The following is a 19,785-nucleotide window of genomic DNA, read 5'->3' as shown; positions in this document are numbered from 1 at the left end:
TCAGGCCTAAAGACAGACTAAAGGTTGGTTTGTGTGCTTTGATGCAGCTGCTTGTCCTGCAAGAAAGGCTAATGAGGGCTTTAGTGCAAACTGTTACCTTTATTGTGAAAGGGAAAAGGCCACAGCAAGCGAAGTGATAGTCAAGAAACCACATTAGGTTTGAATCACCCAATCCAACTTTGCAATGCTGCCTCAGTGAGATTTATAAAAGAGTAAGAAGGAAAAAAAAATCTTGCTCTTAAATTCTTATGGGCTACTATGGTTTCCGATTACAATGCTGATGTGTTTGTGCAGAATAGTCCATGCGTTTTAGTTCTGCCTTTAATTTTCTATGTAAAGAATATAAAACATATGTTTGACTTACCATCCCATGTTCAATGTAATAAGGTTTGTTAATAATTGTTTACACAGTTAAGTTTCTCTCAAAGATAAGAAAGCTAATCATATGATCTAAAAACCTGAAGTCTCATATTGATCTATTTTGTTAGTTACAGAGTTGTTTCAGTAACTCCTAAATACTCTGGAACTTGATGCACAATATCAATTTCTTCTATATTATTAAGTTTGACCCTTTTACTTTGAGCTAGCCTGCACATCTCTTTCAGCCCTTCTATCTTATCAGAATGTGATCAACACTTAAGCAGAACACTTGCAAGGGCCAAAGTACAGTCTCTTGTTCATTCTTTATTTTCTTCACAGTTGAACCAATTATCCGTCTTGCAGCTGTCAAAACCAGCTGATGCAGCAGCTGAATCGAAGGCAATTTGTAGCATAGTACCTGTGGAGAGCTTTTTGAAAGGCTGCCACTGGTTTTCTGCCAAGAGGGAGTGCGATGTGTGTATGTGCGTGTGTGTATGTGAGTGTGTGGATAGCTGACAAGGTGGAGGCTGAGTCAACAGCTAAACACAGATGAGGAGGTACTGCTAACACATCTTTTTAGTTATCAGCTAGGTGTCAAACATGGACTTTCTTACAGATTGCTGAGCCTTTAACAACACACATTTGGGCTGAAAATTCAGTTGGAAGTGGTTCGGAGTCATAAAAACAATATGCTGTAGTTGCTCGCAGCACAACCTCTTAAGTTGTTGTGCTGATTCTTGTGTCTTGTTTTCTAACATATATAACTTTGTAGATGTCTTCTTTTAATAGGAAGAGTGTATTGCAGTTTAAGCACTTTCCATTGCGTCTGCTCTTAGGTGTTGGAATATAATCTGCGTGTTTCCACTCTGGCTGCCAGTGTTTGCTACTGCTTGTGTTTTGTGTAACCCTGGAGATTCAGAGGGCTGATCTAAATCCATGCAATATGTTCAGGAATGCAGCCAGGGTGAAAGTGAGATTTGCTTTTTTATCCATCTTTCTCTCTTTGCTCGGTCAGGTGCTTAGGGGAGCCGGGGGTGGAGGAAAGGGCAGTCTACCTTTTCAGCTTTTCTTGTCCGAGATATTAAAATCAGATGTTATTGAAATTCAACTTCAGATGTCTGATTGTACATATGAAACACTTTAGACTGAATGGCAGAACACCTTTGTATACACAGAAGGCATTTTGTCCAGAGATAACAGAATAATATTTGACGGTTTCAGCCTTCACTTTATCATTAGATTTCAGATCTATAAACTCGAAGACCGATGGAATGTCTTCCACAGGCTCATCAATAAAGGGCATGGCTCCTGGCTTGACGATAATACTGATGAGTGACAGAGACAGTATATCAAGGAGAACAGATCCAGCTCCTCTGCTGCTGCTTTTTCTTTATCATGCTTTCTGAATAATAAATCAACTATTAGAGCAATGCCAGATAGGTAGATGGTGACAAATGAAAGTGGGAGACTGAAGCGGGTGTACTGTTTTTGTAGCAATTTCCAGCAATATTTGCAAGTGTGTTATGTGTTTGTTTAGTACTGTTAAGGCCAAATTCCACCAGATCCGTCTCTGGTCCGTCTCCAACCCATCATGGCACCTGATCTGATCTATTCTCGTCAATGAGTTAACCCCAACTGGATCCGCTCCGTTGCGTTCCAGCTGCATCTGTGATCCAGCAGGTTGGAGCCCTCTGGATCAGATACACAAGACTTCTATTTATACCAGATGCCGGACCACGGCGCATCAATCTCAACAGATCAGATGGAGTGGGACAGGAAGTTGGGCACCAAAACAAAATGAAAACATCTGGTTAATTTTCAGAATAAAACACTCAGTGTTATCGTTAGATTGTTTTTAACTTAACTATGACAAAAACATGTCATTTAGAGAAGAGGCAGACCTGGAGTCAACAGGTCGAAGGTTTTCAGAGGACCATGAAGACAACATGGATGAGGAGAGGAGGAAAATTCTTAAAGTTCCCGTTGGAAAACCTTGGTCACATGACTCCAGCTGTCCGACGGTCATGCTCCGTGCTGCGTTCCGAAAACTCAACCGGTGAGTGTTGACGGACGAGAGAGCACGGAGCCGGACCGCAGTGGATCGGAGATGGACTGGACCGGACACGGATCTGGTGGAAGTCCTGTGTAACCCTCCCTTTATGCAGGAGCAGACAGCCTGCGGGGGTCACACACCACCAACTCCCGAGAGGAACATAATTTGACTGCAGCAGGAGAAGCAAACCACTACAGAGGGCTGGACCGACTCATTAGATCTGCTTAGCCAGACACATTTCTGTCTGTAATTAGTTGCTGATTAATACAGATCATTTAGGTCTCAGTAATAGGAACACCACAAGTATGTTGCGCACGAGGAAGCTGAACACGTGATGAATGCCCTTCATTTGTTCACTGGACTGAGAAAAAGGCTAAAACCGAGCATGTGCCTCCATTGGAAGAGCATGAAGAAAATCTACATGAAATGGTGAAATATTGCAGCGTGCTTCATCTTAAGTGCATTTTATTTTGAGGGAAACAATCTTGTATACAAGAACTATGAAACAACATTAAAGAATGACAAGCTTCACAGTTGGCTCTGTGCAGCCTGTCGGTGTGATTGAACTGTTCCAACTGACCACAGGTTCAAGCCATTGATCACTTTATGACAATGTTGCCATTGAATGCCACAAAATTGCAGTAGCTCCTGTGTCTTGTGTCGTTCTCTGCAGATCGTTTTGTAAATTCAGTGTTACTTCAGATGTGATTTATTCTTTTTCATCACAGCTCGAAGGGATGTTTGCTCGCTAAAGCTTGAAGCATTTCATGGCTGTCACGGTTTCCCCAGGATGACACAGTATATTCAGTCGAAAGCCAATAACTGTCTGGGTAACTTTGGAAATAACTCTGGTCTAAGCGGTTCAGTTAAGGACTCTGTGAAGTTCATAATAGAATTCCTGCTGTTAGCATCCTGAAGCATAGTCAGAGATGAAGTTAGGACTGCATGTCCTGATTTTTTTTAAGTTGAAGGATGGAGGGAAAAAATAAGAGAACGGAAGGGGAAATAAAAAGAAAAGCACATAATACAGTTACGTTTTGTGTTCAGTGTAATCTCAAGTACACACCTTTAAAATCATACAAAATATGTTATCAATCACACACCTTGGACAACCTCGTAATTACCCTCAAATTTCTTCTGAATTCAGGAAAGGAAATAGCCATTTCCTTTATTGCCTTAGCGCTCTGCTTCTCTTCTTATTGCAGTTATAAGAGTGGTAATGTGATGAAGTGCTAGAAGCCATTTCTTCAAGGCTTAACCCTACTCAATATTTTACAGCGAAAAAACAAATAATGGGTTTATAATTACATTGGGGCTGCTTTTTGGAAAGGAGGCATGAAAAGTAAAACAGCTTTAGGGGAAAGTGCCCGAGACTTTATGATACATGGTGGGATTTATTTGAAAGTACATAAATTAAAAAAAGGCTACAAATATTTAAAGCAAGAGGAAACTTGATTTGTGGATCATTGGAGCAGGGTGGTGTACAGTCTTTGATGCTCCACTTTTTTTTTTTTAACACATGCAGGGAGCTACAATTAAATGAGCAGTCTCGTGCTTTTCTGCAGTCGTGTCCAGTTGCACTTACTCCTGCAGAAAGCCAGATTGATAAACTGAGTCAGCATTTTTTTTTTCTCACTGGGTGTGCCCTTTGTCCGTTTCCTCCCACACAACAGGAAACAGACTGTCCTCCTCATTGCAACACTGAGCCAAAAAGGGCACACACACACACACACACACACACACACACACACACACACACACACACACACACACACACACACACACCATCCACATGCAAGAAACGCACACAGGCATTGTTGCACTGAGTTAAAGGGCAGGTTAAAGACGGTGACATAACAGCAGCTGCAACAGAGTAAGATTTACTTTGAGTATCAGCTGGCTTGATGTCTTAATTCTGCCACCGGAGATTTTACATCTCTTTGGGCCACCATGGGGGAAACCAATCTTCCAGCTTGTGAAGGTCTTCCTGTGAAATGATACCTCCTGTGGGAATTGGCGTTTCATGCATTATTTAAAAGTCTTTGGGAATGCACCTGAATTAACCTCAGTAGCCAGTGTTTCTACGCAGTGCAGAAGAAAAAACAGTTAATGTTGCTTTCTAAATGAGACATATCATTTAGATAAGGCAATGAAAAGAGGAATTTGTTCACTTCGGGACGAGCCAAATGATCTTTGTCTAGACTGCATGCATAATTAAAGCTAGGGTTGCTAGTCACAGAAAACTAGCATGAGTTTGAATGTAGCATTTCCTCAGGACTCCATCCCCGGGATGGGATTTGATTGGTTTCATAATTTGGCTCCTGATGGCAGGGATTGGTTGGTGTTTTCCCAGGTTTACTCTGGCTGTAGATAGCGGCTTTTTTTCACTCTTTTTTAAGAACAAAAGTGAAGAAACTGACTTCAAATCCTTCAAATTCCTAGTGTTTCTGCCTCAGCTTTCTGTATTCATACGGCAACTCATGCAAATTGCAGTATGAAGGAATTACGATTTCATGACGAGGAGAAGATAAATAAAAGTAATGTGTGCCTCTGTTGCAGCTTTGACTTAATAAGCCAGTGGCTCCAAAATCGAGGGCATAAAGTGATGAAGTTCAGCTTGAATAACAATGACTGATGTCGCCTCATACTGTGCGAGAAGCTCCAGTATGACAGTCTCACAGAAAACACTTCAATTTTAAGCTTTTAGGATCAGGGTTGTTTCATGGTGAATGGAGTTGGCGTAAGGGTAGGAAAAGAAGATGGAGTTGGAATAGTAGTACGACAGTAGTATGGGTAGAAGTAGGAGAAGGAATAGTGATAGTTCGGGGACAGAAATGTGTACGTGTAGTTGATCAAACAATAATTTTCGTCACCTTGCTAGCACCAGAGTTACTAGTCATTTAAACAAATGAGTAATATTTGTATTATTTTAGGCCTGAAATGCCCCTCTAATATTGTGTTGAAGCTGTAATGCAGCCGGCTGCCACTAGCCAGGGTTGTATCTTTTGTTAAAGTCTGCTTCCGTATTGCTATAATCCTCTTCTTCCTGGATACAGACAAGCACAGCTGACAGATGGCACCTTGTGTGGAGGCACGGCTTGTTCGTATTTTGATCTAGAAATTGGAGATAAAGTTGGATATAGGCTGTGTCTGATCAGACTGATGTACAGCAACAGGAGCAATGTGCAACCAGAACAGGTAGTATATGGTAGTGTTGTAGTACTCGGTCTTGGTCTCACCTGTTATGGCTGCTACTTTCACGGTGCTACGGTGAGATACCCGCCCCTGCACGCAGGTGTTAATGAATGGAGACAGACGACAGGAGGAGAGACTGTGCGTGCCCACGACCAGAGGTGTCTGCTAAGTCGTTTAATTCGGCAATAAATACACATTCAATAAAATACTCTGGAGGCACACTGAGAGAAGGGCACAGCTAAATAACTGCCACAGGATTACCACAGTCAACACCTATAACCCATCAGATAAAAACACTACAAATATTAGAAAACAGAAAATGCACACAATTAATGAGAAAAAAAAGCTTGACAAAATAATCCTGCACCACTACCGCTACGACCTCCTACCTCTCCTGAGATCACAAGCAACAGAAAACACAGTTTTAACTCTAATCTAAAGCGAAAGTATCAAATTATTAAAATATTATTAGTAATTAAAATGAAAGAGGTAAAAATAAGCATATCTTACAACATAAATATATATATATTATTGGTTATAGAGTTTGACCACTGCAGGAAGAAAAGACCTGCGATAGCTCTCCGTGAGACCCTGCCTTGTTCTTGGTCTCAATCCCTAAATGTCTTGGTCTTGTCTTGGTCTTGGTCTTGGTTAATGTGGTCTTGACTACAACACTAGTATTTGGACCAAAGACTGGTGGTACTAGCTCTGCTAGTGTTAGCCACTATCTGCAGTCTAATTTGACATGGTTTACCCGCAGGCACTTATTGTGCTAATAGTTCTTTGTCTGTTTTCTGAGTGTTTTCTTTTGACGAGTCAGTTAGTTTGAATTCAAATTACGATGAAATGAGGAAGAAATTAGTTACTTCAGAGCATCTCTAATTGGGGACATTGGTAGAAAAAGCAGCATGAAAAATACTGGAAGTAGTAGTAGAAGTAGTGGAGGTTGTAGTAACACAGGTAGTGTGAGTTGGAGTAGTCATACTTCAGTAAAAGTAGTTGTAGTTGCTAGTATTAGTAATAGCAGTATGCCTAGTGAGGGAGTAGCAGTATTAGTAGTTGTATTAGTTGCAGTGTTTGTGGTAGTAAGAGTAGAAAAGTAATAGGAAGAGCAGTAGGACCAGAAACAGTAGTAGGAGATGGGGAGTAGGAGTAGATGGGTTATAAGTAGGAGTAGAGGTAGAGGTAGAAGTTGCAGATGGAGTAGTAATAGTAATATTTGTGTCAGTAGTGGTTTGTTGTGACCTCTCTTCAGGACTGGAACAGGACAGAGGAGCTGTCCAGGGTTCTGACCACTTCTTCCTTGCTTTGCTTTGTTGGTGTTCTGTTTGCATGACTGGGTGCAGCAGTTTATAAGACACATATATCTTTCAGCAAAAGATTTGTGAAATATGGTTTTGATCTTGTAATTTTTTGCAGTGATGCATTATAAACATAGCAATCGATTGCCTCAGTAATTGGCACTGGATCTGGACTGCAGCGTGTGTGTGTGTGCGTGTCAATGAATCTCATCCTTCCTCTGCTTTATATTGACCCAACTCGAGTTTTCAGCTTCATTCCACAGTCATAATGGGCTTTGCACTAATGAAAACAGCAGTGGTATCAAGCCTGCTCTGTGTTTTATGGAATAATTAAAGGATGCTGGGAAGTCTTTGCCAATATACCCAGCTATCTGAAGCCGATGTTTAAGTAATAGAAGAGATTCAGCAGGAGAGGAAAAAGGTGCACACAACTATTAAATAAGAAATTAAAGGAGTTCGAAAAATAAGTGAAGATAAGAGAGGGAGTAAATCAGTCATTAGAGAATTGGCTTTAGCATTACACAACAGAGTAACTCATTATTTCTTTAAGTAAACTCCGCATAAAGTGAACAGTGCACACCTTCCAAAGAATCAGCTCCACAGCTACAGCTCCTAATGGTGCTTTAATGTCAGTCACTACTGTTATTTAACCGTGAATGCCTCTTTGTTTTCTACACGTGAAAAGTGAAACGAGGCAACAAGGGGGCTCATAAATTTGCCCCGATGCAGCCAAGCATTGACTTTATTGCCCCCTTAGTGCTATAGAGTTCACCGACAAGGCTACATTTAATTCTGTGGTATGAAGTCTACTCTCCTTGCTGTTGCAACGCAGTTTACTGCAGTGTATTTCTCAAAGTAGCAATGAAATGTCATGAACAAAATGGAGAGCTCAGAGTGTAGGACAGTGAGGACAAAATCATATTTTTGAGTTCAGTAAAAAGTACGCCATTGCACTAGGAGGGCCGAAAAGTTGTCCTCAAACAAGTGCAAGATATCCATTCACACATACGCATTTTGACTTGTCATTGTGGCAAAGGCACAGCTTCCTCATATTAAGAACACCTCTGTCCTTAACAGTGTGCACAAAGAGTTTCAAGTAGTAGCAATTGTAGATTTCAGAAGTTTTTATTATTATTATTACGTCCAGTTTTAACCATTCAGACTTCTTAACTTTTCAGAGATATGTCGTTTGGCTTTAGATACGGTTCCAGACTAGGGTGGCAAAGGGGTGGAACATTGCTGGCACATTTCATGGCAATTTAAGCTGGGGAATTTTGGAAATATTCCAAATTGTAAACTTTCCTTGGGAATTATGGGAATTATGGGAATTTATGGAAATTAACTGGGAATTGAGGGTAATTTAATGGAAAGGTATCATATCCAAGCATAAATATTTTTTTTGTTATAAGCAGACATCCATCCAAAATAATACAATTAAATTTGATAATTGTAAGTTAAACATTAGTACCATACATCAAATTTGTGAAAAATACTACCCCATAATATCATGAAAACTTACTTCACTTTGTGTATTCCACAGGATCAAATGTGTGGCTTCAATAGTTTTGTGCTCTGGGCTCATAAGTGTGGTCCAGGATCCTAGAAATCATCTATGCATGTGATGGAGGAATGCACAGTGCATGTAGGGGGCGTGGTCTCAATAGCCCTGCAGTAAGCAGTGTGCTATGTCCATGTGATTGAGGAATAGCATAGATATTCAACTGTAATTACATGAAATCTGATCGTTTTAGTCAGGATTATGCTAAAATATATTTTCCCCAACTATATTTAAGTTTATTCACGTTTATTCCCATGGAAAGTTTCCAACTTTGAACATTCACATAATTTTGCAACCCTATTCACGACACTACATTACCCATAAACCTTGACCTCTGTTTGCCATGGACAAAAACCAAGCCCCATTAGGGATGCATTGTTCCCATGCACCTCATCATTGACTTTTTCCATTATCTTCTTACGGGAGATAAGGAGAGTTAACAATCTGTGTGAAATACACTTAACTAAGACTTACCTATAACTCTCTGTTCAGAAAATACACTCCAAGAAGAAGAGCTGATTACAAATAACTCCTCCTATGTCACAATCTAATGCAGTGAAATGGATTACCATTCAGTTCCATGTACATCACACACAAGTCATACTTTTGTTATCTGCAAGGGCAAGATGCTGTGTCTTTAACTGGCTCCGCACAGGCATAGGTTTCAGTAATGACACCCATTGCTGGTATATTTCATGCAGAATTTAACCAGTTGTTAAAATCCCCGGTCAATCTCAAGGTAAAAGTGTTGCACCACCACCTTGATTGGTCTGCTAGATATCCAAACCTGGCTGCTGTAATGCGGCTGCTGAATCAAGTGATGGTGGTCAGCGAGGCGTTTTGTGACTCTGCATGTCATTATCTGCTTTACTTAAATACTGCAGCACTCTTGTCTCTACTCGACAAAATTATTTATTTATTTATTTTTTGTGTCTTCTAGGTCTGAGTTGGACTCTTCCTGGATGGTCAGGTGTGTCCAGATATAAAGCTTATACTCCATCTTTATTAAACGTTTGGCTGCATTTTGTGTCCATTTTCTCTTTAAAATCCTTGATATGTTAGGGGGGAAAACCATCTTGTAGAAGTGCTTTGACAAAGACATGTGGTCTTAGTGTACAAAAATATATAATGTAGCGTCATGCATCTAGCCAGAGTAAGTGGTTTTCCTCAGTTTGAAGCATTGAAACTGCCTGGTATGGTGCTTTACTGCTGTTTGTGGATATTACAGTGTGCGGAAAATGATGAGATTTTATGTCAAGTGCAGCACAAAGTCACTTTCCCCTGTTGTTAGCTTGTACGCTGGGTGAACTTCAGTGGCTGGAGATTTGTAGGGGTGTCTGCAGGGTTAAGATGTGGGCTGATTTGAACTGTAATGTGAATCCATCACTGCTGTGAGTGCAGTTTAGAAATATGGCTCGCATGTAGAGAGTAAATGGGCTTCTCTGGCCGGTAAACACACTCCTTATCTGTCGCTTCTCTCTTTAGGGATGCTTCACTGTGGGATCCAAACAGCCTCTTCCTCTTCTTCTGTGTATTAAAGACCTGTTTGTGTCTAGACTGGCAGAGTGTGGTGTAGCCTGTCCCGTGCTTTATAATTTCAGACCATGTCTGTTATTTTTCCTTTAGTTTAGTGCTCAACTGCCTGGGCTCCCCAAGCTGCTTTTCTTCTGCTCCACATGTCCCATAACACATTTTAAGCGAATCTGGAGGGTCGCAGCCTGCAGATGTGTGCCAGGCTTTGTCTCTGGACTGTCACAGTAAATATGTGTGTTGTAGTGTGGGATGTGCATGTGAAGTGTGTCTGCCGCTCACTAACATCCCCTCCTACTAGGGGTGTAACGATTCTTTTTAACAACGATTCGATTCGTATCATGACTCGTGGTTGCGATACGATTAAAGGACGATATTGGTTCATGTAGAACGATACGATCTGAAACGATTCAGCGACTTGAATTGATTCAGTAAGTTTTTAGCAAAAAATGATACTTGATACAGGACAGTCCTAGATTCCTGTTGTTGCCTTGATGTTTTTCGACCGAGCCAAGTTTTGTCCTAGTCTCTGACTAAACATGCTGGTGAGGCCTGAGGCTTCTGCAGAGCTGATGTTACCTTGCGCTGCTGCTGCAGCGGGAACGCTGCAAGAGGACAGCTGGCGGTGTGTGAAATCTCATGGCGCCTTAGTAGGTGGTTGTATAGATTTGTCGTGTTGCCGTGGTACTTTACTTGACCTTTACATATCCTACTAACAGCAAGCGACTTATTTAGAACATCTCCATCTTTGCGAAAGCCAAAGTGTTTCCACACGCTGGACCGCAATGGTGGCTTGATCATTTCTCGTTCGCCGGCTTCTTCTCTGCCATCCGCCATGCTGTGTTTTGTTGTCTGCTGGTGCGTGGCGATGACCTCACAGACAGGCAGCCTGAATTGAGTAACTTTTAACGTCTTTACCATTAAAAGTGCAAAAAACCCACATCCATATGAAGTCAGCCGTGCTTAAATCCAATGTGTTATTTACTGGTATCCATACAATTTATTTATTACCTTTTAAAACAATGTTAGATCGATATATGTCGTCCAGAAGGCCAACTTGTTGAGCACAGATCGATGTAGTCGGATCATAGGAATATAAATCGATACATCGATGTAGTAGATGAATCGTTACACCCTTACCTCCTACAGTTATGTTCAAAATGAAGAAAATAAAGTAGAAAAATGGTTATGCAGAAGTGTTCATGCATTTAACAACATAGTTGGATAAAAATATTGAATTTATGTTGAAGATTTTTTAGTGCTACCAACCAAAGAACAGCATGCTATGATGAATGTTATGCGAAGGCTTAGTTGTTGGGAGAGTTTTCTTTGTTATAAAACTTTGCCTCAAGGTAAAAATGTTGGCAGAAAAAAGTGGAATTTATCTGAAATGATAAACAAGTCAGTGTGCGGTAATAAAGCTCACAAGGTCATGTTTCACATCGGAATGCTTTTTGTTTTTTGAGCACATTACTGTATAAACTGTCAGATTGCACAATCAGATTGATGCCTTGTTTACTGTGAACCAAATCTACCTGCAGGTACGGTTAAAGAAACATGATCCTCAGTTTCACCATCAGCAATGGCATCAGTCTTACTCTGCAGCTTTTACTATTGATATTTGCAACTTGGCATCAAAACATATGTAGGAAACATTATCTTACACATTTTTTTTCCTCACTCGGTATGGTTGGGCTGACACATAGTACACAGTATCATGCCAATATGGTAGTTTGATATCATCAATGTCACATCATTAAATAGTTGACATATGTGGGAAAAACGTTCTTTTGTTTCCTGGTTGAAATTGCTTTTTTTTTTGCATATCTCAGCCCTGTCTCCCGCTGATGGTTCAATCTAAAAACATAGCTGCTGAAATGAAGGAAAAAGCTCCAGAGGAAAACAATCCCATCTCACCAAATCGATGCTTTGATGTGGTTGGAAACCTCCCAAACCACGGCAGCCTTCTGCAAGCCGTTCCTGGTTGTGAATTTTGGCCACAGTTCCAAGATTTCTCCCTTTATTAATACAAAGCAGGTGTGCCAAGACTGTGAGTTTGCTGCTACTGTATATAAGCTAACATTCAATCTTCACATGCAGCAGCACATTTCAGATCATGTGACTTGTTGGCAGCTGAATTACATAGGTTGGCTGGATGTCCCTTTCTCAGCTCAGAGGAATAGACATTATGGCACTGATCCTTCAGATCAATGAAGAGCTTGAAGAGCAGCTCATTTCCCGCTCTGTCAGGTGCAGTGTGTTATTCTGTCGTAATGTTATGCTTCTTTGACATATTTATATCAAATTAATGATGCTGGTCTGGTGACCAAATGGACAAGGTGTTTTATGCTGGGCGGACAGTGACTGTAAAACAGTTTATTAAATAAAAAAATACCTGAAAATGAAAGAATGAATCCATCAGTAAATCAAAATTGAAATCAAAAGTAGTCCATCATCATAGCACATAACTAAGCATACAAGGAGAGCTGAGTAAAAGACTGTTCACAGGGTAAAAATCACATAATATTTCCAGAATATTGGGGATTTAAGAGGAATCTCAAAAGTACATGTAAGAGCACAGCAAACGATGAAGTATTAAGTTAATAAATCAAGAAGTTAATGATAAAGTTTCACTTAAAGTTTCCTTCATCTTAAGGGTGTTTGTGTTATTGTGTTTTATAACATCATCCACAGAACTCTGTTCCAACTATTACATGTCACAAGACCTATTGTTTGTCTGTCTGTGCATGAAAAACCAATAAAGAAACTTTGGAATAAAGTTTCCTCCAAATACTCATGGAAATACATGGAATCTATTGCCATGTATTAGCTGAGCTTTACTGTTTACTTCATTAAGGTCACCATGCTTTGTAGGGTATAAATGTGCAACCACTTACACCCACACCAGGTAATAGAATGAATGAATGCTGTTGATTCAATGTAGATCAGAAAAGTGTCGCGACCCTGAAGCTGTATGTATTCATTACATACCATGATATAAAACATGCTCATTAAAACTAACAAAACACTACACTGCAAGCTACAAAAGTGTATGCTGTCCTACACATGAAGGTGTTGGACTTGATGCAAGACTGAATGCTTCAGGTGCTCCTGAAACGCTCCTCAGACAGTAACGGAGGCCACAGACTGCATCAACACACTCCATCATCTAATTCCGTATTGACCCTCTGGCTGTTGATGACAATATAATGCATATTACATTATATTATATTATTATCTTTGTTATATTATATTATGTTATATTGTATTACATTATTATTGTCTCCTTTACATATGGTGAAAACACAACAGGAAGGCCACCATTTTCAACAGATTTTTCCATTCCATGAATAACCAAAAGTTTGAAGTTTCATTTTTTTAAATCTTTTGGTTAAGTTGATTTTCTCTTGTTACAATTGTACAGATGCAGACCAAGTGTCCATTATTTGAAATACAAATTTGGTATTGGTAAGTAGTTCTCAAAAAAACAATATTAATATAGTAAAAAGGATAATTTGTGAAACCAAACGAATGAAATCCAGAAACTAATACTCAGGATAAAGATACAAACTTTGAGGTTTATCAGAGTGAATGGAAATCCTGGACAATTTAAATTTCAAATCAGCAATCTTGACATGATTTTTTGGGAATTTTAAGCAAAAATGTACACAAAAAAATTATTCTATTGTATTTTAAATGTTACTTTTGTTTTGAATGTATTCAGTTGTGTTTGAATAAAAAAAAAGTGGGATACAGTAGTCTAACCCAAGGGGTTCCCAAACTTTTCAGGCCACGACCCCCAAAATATAAGTGCCAAAGACTTGTAACCCCCACTGTCCTTCAAAGTGGATTAAATGTGGCTTCATTAAGCTGGTCTGCATAAAATGACCTTACCTATATGAGCATGTAGCTGTGTTTCCTGTGCTGTTATGAATTAACCTACTGCTACTGATGCTTTTGATAATTAACTGTTCACTAACCCTAAACTTAGGAGTCATCTGGCAAAAAGAAAGACAGAAAATTCCTTACATTTTCTATTTTCAAGGTTTTATTTCAAGTTTAGCTACTATTTTGTCGATATTTTACTATAATGGGTAAAATGTACTATTTTTAGATATCTTAAAAGAAACAAAAAGCATTCTCGAAGGTTATCTTACGACCCCCCATTTGTGTCTCACAACCCCCCAGGGGGTCCCGACCCCCACTTAGTGAACCCCTGGTCGAACCCTATCTAATTTAGACTTCAGATTGAGCTCCATTGCACACCTTCAGAAAACAGCAGATAGCCTCTTTGTAAGCCTACTTTTTGCTTCTGCCTCCATTGTGTTCCCTATGGATATATCACAAGTACCTCTGTGTATCTTCTTTTAAGAGAAACAGATGCTTTAGTTTCAAATCGCTCTTACTGTTTTTGAATATTTCCCCATCACTCACGTTTTATTCTGGCTCAGAGCTCCCTTGTTGTATCACTACATCACTGAGTGCCAACACAGCACTCAGCTGACAACACACAGCAGCCTTACAGTCACTTACATTTCTCACCCTGAAAATGTGCCACGCGACAACACAAGTGAGCCTAGCTGTAATAGATTTTGTGTGTTACATGGCCTTGTAGGTTTCATTATCAATAATAATAAAAAAGCCTCTGAACTTGGTTCCGGCTATAAATAAATAAGCCCAGCTCCCGAAGGATTGCGTAGAACTGGTTTAAAAGAGGTTTTAGTGTGTGTTGGTGTATGCGTATGTGTGTAAGAGTTGGTGGAGTGAAGGAGATTGGCCCTGTCTTTGATTGGGGGGATTATACTCATACACACTTTGTGGCTAATGAGAGTGGAATAACAACATGGTGGTGTTAAATTGGTCTGTAGTCCTGTAATCACAATGGATGGTTTCATTCAGATGTGATAAGAACCTTGCTCAGATAGACAGGCAGGCAAGCAGGCTGGCACCCAGCAGCCTCAGCGGCCTGGTTTTATTGGATTGTTCTTCATTGAATGTCTGATGATAAGATGGTCTCGCACTCCCTGCTACACTTTTGTACAGCAGTCATTCATAAACCTGGACTTGCACACGACAGAAGCCCATACAGCCGAGAAGCGCTCTGACGCTTTATCAAAGCGAGTGCAATGAGAGCGTAGGATGAGAGTGCTCCATCGCTGAACTGTGTGTGGAAATCCATTTAGGCTCTTGTTATTTATACCTGTCTACAAGTACAGTATATGTTGAGCTTCTGACTGTATATAAAGATGGATGCCGCATCTCCATCTGCTACAGTTGTATACATCTGAAGCCAAATACCTACAAAGCAGGCGCTAACATAAGGTGATAGTGATGTTTTTTGGGGCTATAGTCTGCACAGTAGGCCTGTTTGGGGGAACTGTGGTATTGACATCTCGCTAGGGTTGCAAAGGGGTTGAACATTTCCGGTAAATTTCCATGGGAAGTTAAGCTGGGGAATTTTGGAAATATTCCAAATTGTGAACTCTCCATGGGAATTAATGGGAATTAACCGGGGATTGAGGGTAATTTAATGGAAAGGTATCATATCCAAGCATAAATATTTGTTTTGTTATAAGCAGTCATCCATCCAAAATAATACAATTACATTTTATAATTGTAAGTTAAACATTAGTACCATACATCACATTTGTTAAATATATAATCACATGATATCATCAAAACTTACTTCACTTTGTTTAGTCCACAGGCTCAAAGGTTTGGCTTCAATAGTCTTGAGCTCTGGGCTCAAAAGTGTGGTCCAGGATTCTAGAAATCATCTGTGCATGTGATGGAGGAATGCACAGTGCATGTAGGGGGCGTGGTCTCAATAGCCCTGCAGTAAGCAGTGTGCTATGTCCATGTGATTGAGGAATAGCATAGATATTCAACTGTACGTGCATGAAATTTGGTTGTTTTAGTCAGGATTATACTAAAATATATTTTCCCTCACTTCATGTAAGTTCCCTATTAAGAGTCAACCTTCTATTTAGTAATTTCCTGGTTTCTTCCCATGGAAAGTTTCCAACTTTGAAAATTCCCGGAATTTTGCAACCCTACATCTTGCCCCGTCTTCTAACCAGAACAAACATTATACCTACCAATAAAAAAGGCAAAGCTCCCTCGGATTGGCAAAGTTAGTAAAAGTGAAGGACTCCTATGTTGATGTAAGAAGCAGCATTTATAAACAGAGTAGTTAGTCATGACTTCATACTGCTTTTAGAATCAAGTCATTTAAACTAAACTTCATAGAAGAAAAAAACACTTGGACATAAATAAGCACGGTATGAAATAACTATAAGGTCATGTTTGAGAAAAATGTATGTAATGTGCATTTCGATTTAAGAGTTTGAACCATAGACTGTATATATAATGGACAACATCGCTCTGCCTTTTCCCATTTTGCGGTTTTGAAGCCAAAATATCCCGTTACAGAATGCTGACATCTTGTAAATTTTCTGCGGCCAGGGTCTGCGCAGTAGGGAATTTGTTTGTTTCCACGGTAACATTCTCCTCCTTACAGCGTACCGTCCCGAGGTCCAACAGAGTTTCTCTCTACGGCAGCTGTCTATCAAAGTAAAACCAGATGTAAAACCCCGTTTTTTAACCTCTAATAAATAACGAAAAAGAAACTTTTCAGAAAAAAGAGGCCTTGAACACAAAACAGTCAAATAATAACTACATATCACCACAGCATACGGATGTGAGAAACATTCGTACGATGTGTATTCATTTTTTCAAGTTTGACCGCAGCACCATTTAAATTAATTGGGGAGAGTTTTTGACCTATCCCGCAGCCAGCCACCATCGAGCCGAGCGAGATGACGTCCATCTTTGTATACAGTCTATGGTTTAATCCATGTCCAATCTGTATGCATAAAACATGCAGGCTTTATGAAGCTATATGAAGCACCAGGTCAGTAGGGCAAGCTCCAAATGTTTTGGCTTCACTTTTCTGGAGCTGTTACAAAGTTCATCTTTTCATACAGTTTATTAGAAGTGATTTCTTAATTTGAAACCAGAATTATATGAAGCTCCCAACACACCTAAAATGTGAAATCAGATATTGGCAACTACACTTGTCTGTGCACTGATCAAATATCCCTCATTTATTAGCTGGGCATCAGATTTGCTTTTTTCACCGCATTGGATATCTTTTGTTTTTCTACTCTCCAGAAGAGTAATGTCATTGCTCTGCCATCATGAAGGTGTTTTGGCTGCAAATGGTTGCAGTGTGTTGCAGCAGCTGAGTAAAACTGACTTCTGGGCATCATGTTGGAAAATAACCATAGTTTAGTGCTGGCAGAACTGTGACATTAGCCTGAACTGCAGGCAATATAAAGCAGAGTCACCCTTAAAAGTGGTGTTTCTAACATGTCGTGGCGGTCCCAAGAGGCTGCAAGCTGAGCTGGCGTTAATATCCATTAATGGATTAACTTTATTTTTAGGTTAGGGTTACTTTGCTGGTTAAAAATGCAGTTTCAAAATCAGTGTCTCTACAATGCTCTAAAGCAGATAGTCATGTTTAATACTTAAATCAGTTTGCAGTCAGTTTCTGGGCAACACAAAACAAAGAGTGGATGCAGACATGTCACATCATAGAGGGGTACGGAGAGGGAAAAATAATCTCCAAACATCCCTACTTGTGGACATTGAATCTGTGACAGTGGACCTGCTAAGCAGCAGACTATGGGACTTTCCTGTATGAGCATGTCTCTGTTTGAAGGCCATAGTCGCTTGTCAGAGAATTTCAGCGTAGTTGGTAAACTGAGGTATTCTGGAAAGCCCTGGCTTGGCCTGTGGCTTTTATTCCCCTATAATTCTCCTTAGAGGATTTGGAGAAACAGAGAGGCGGGGATTATAAACCTCCCCTTTTCTGCAGAGAAGACAATGAAGAGAAGAAACGCTTTGATGGGCTTTTGTTGTGGAGGTCAAAACCTCTCTCAGAGTGTGACTGGAAACAGCAGCAGTAAACAAAGTGTTTCCAGTTAATTTAAACATTAATTAAAACCACTATGTTGTTGTGTTCTGTGTATAATATGCATTTGTAAATGGGAGCAAAGTGACTACACTTTTGCAACGTCCTATTCTCCTTACAAACAAGACATTCACTGACACAGCAATGGAGCAGCCGTTTTCTATCTGGAGGCAGGACATTACTTTCAGACATCACAATGTGTGGACTGAGCTGTGTTTAATTCACACGGAAATCTATCCGAAAAAAAAAGCCGGCCAGATATCCAGCGCGGCGACGGAAGATGTCAGGGCAACTGATCTGATGTGTATCTGCAGGGACGAGAGGTGACAGAGCTGTGTTTCTGGTGCTGTCTCTCACCCTCAGCCCGGCTCGCTCTGCAGAGATCACACAAACGTATCGTCTTCCTCGTCTTCCTCGTCTTCCTCGTCTTCCTCGTCTCCCTCGTCTCCCTTGTCTCCCTCGCTGTCCCTTGTTGCCATGGAGAATGACGCTCTACTTAGATAACTAGTGTACGATGTCGAGCCTGCTGCTGTATGTATCCTTGTGTGAGTCCTTTTGAGTGTACAAACTGGAATTCAGCTCTCAGTCAGGCATTGTTCTGAAAACACCTCGCTCTACAAGAATTGAATAAAACAAAGTGTGTGTGCAGAACACTGAAAGAAAGCTGAGAAAACAAAGAGAGGTGTTTTTAAATCTTAGAACATCTTTCTGTGGAGGAAAACAACCATTCATTACAAGCAGGTGTTTTGGCATCAGTCGGCACTCTGACAGGTCTGTTAAAAGGATGTGCATGTTTCAATCTGCAGTGATATAATACAAACTAACTCATGGAAACATAGGAAGAAAATCCAGACTAACTCAAAGTTCACAGCCCTCAATTCAGCCAGAGCAGAGACATTAGCATTTTTTAAATTAATAATTCATCATGCCGAAACAGCAGCAAATGGCAGCAACTGTGACACCAATTAGCCGCTGAGATTAATAAGGGCAGGATTTCTTACACAGAATTTGAGTAGCCTAACAGCTGTGTTAAAGAACAACAATGATAATTTGATTATCAGTGGATGTTTTCTGATGTTTTTATTCGACTAGACTTTTTGCAGCTTTCTCTATGATCCACATGTCACTTTGTGCTTTGATAAGGGTATCTCCCCTTGAGAGAGACGGGTAGGCCGAAGGTGTCTGACTGTTACTTGACAGCTTGAGAAATGTGTCTGGCCTGTCTGAGCCCAAAGGTGGCACCGCTCTGTGAGAACCTCAACAAACAAAAGATGAGAGAGAAATGTCTCGGTGGAGATGGCTTTCAGCGGAAACAGATTAGAGATGTCTGAGCTGTGATCACACACTGCAAGCACACACGGGCAGTGAAGACTCGTAGTACAAGAAAGAGAAACCTATCTGATGTAACCTTACTTTTCTTTTATCAACCAGGTTCTGTTCTTTTCCCTAACGTAAAATTTTCACATTTCAATAATTTTTGCTTAATTGAGATTCTTTGAACAGGAAAAAATATCGTCACCCTATTAAAATAATGGCCTATGTCATTTTTTTAAGTTTTTGGGAAAACACGAAAAACCTTACCAAATGCAGAGCATATGACATTTATTAATCATTTTAATCAAAAAGGCCTTGACAATGGATGACTGTTGACATGCATAGAACGCTGTGTGTCAATTATGTAACATTAAAGAAAAAAGTGACTTAGGCCAATTTTCGAACATTCTAGTGTGACTTAGGCGACTTTAAACCTGGCTTAAACTGCCCTTTAATTCCATAGTGCAAACTCAAAACTGAAACTACCCTGAGTCAAATT

General features: G+C 40.1%; 1 protein-coding gene across 1 annotated transcript in view; it reads left to right on the top strand.

The window, feature by feature from the left end:
• The window catches only part of LOC117821626 (IQ motif and SEC7 domain-containing protein 1-like), a 130,925-nt gene that overhangs the window by 11,272 nt on the left and 99,868 nt on the right, over positions 1 to 19,785 (top strand). Inside the window, 1 exon segment of the mRNA XM_034696040.1 lies at positions 9,408 to 9,437. Coding sequence (XP_034551931.1) covers positions 9,408 to 9,437 — 30 coding nt within the window.

The sequence above is a fragment of the Notolabrus celidotus genome, chromosome 11 (assembly GCF_009762535.1).
Source record: "Notolabrus celidotus isolate fNotCel1 chromosome 11, fNotCel1.pri, whole genome shotgun sequence".
NCBI classification, from domain to species: domain Eukaryota; kingdom Metazoa; phylum Chordata; class Actinopteri; order Labriformes; family Labridae; genus Notolabrus; species Notolabrus celidotus.
This window is presented reverse-complemented; position numbering and strand designations above follow the sequence as displayed.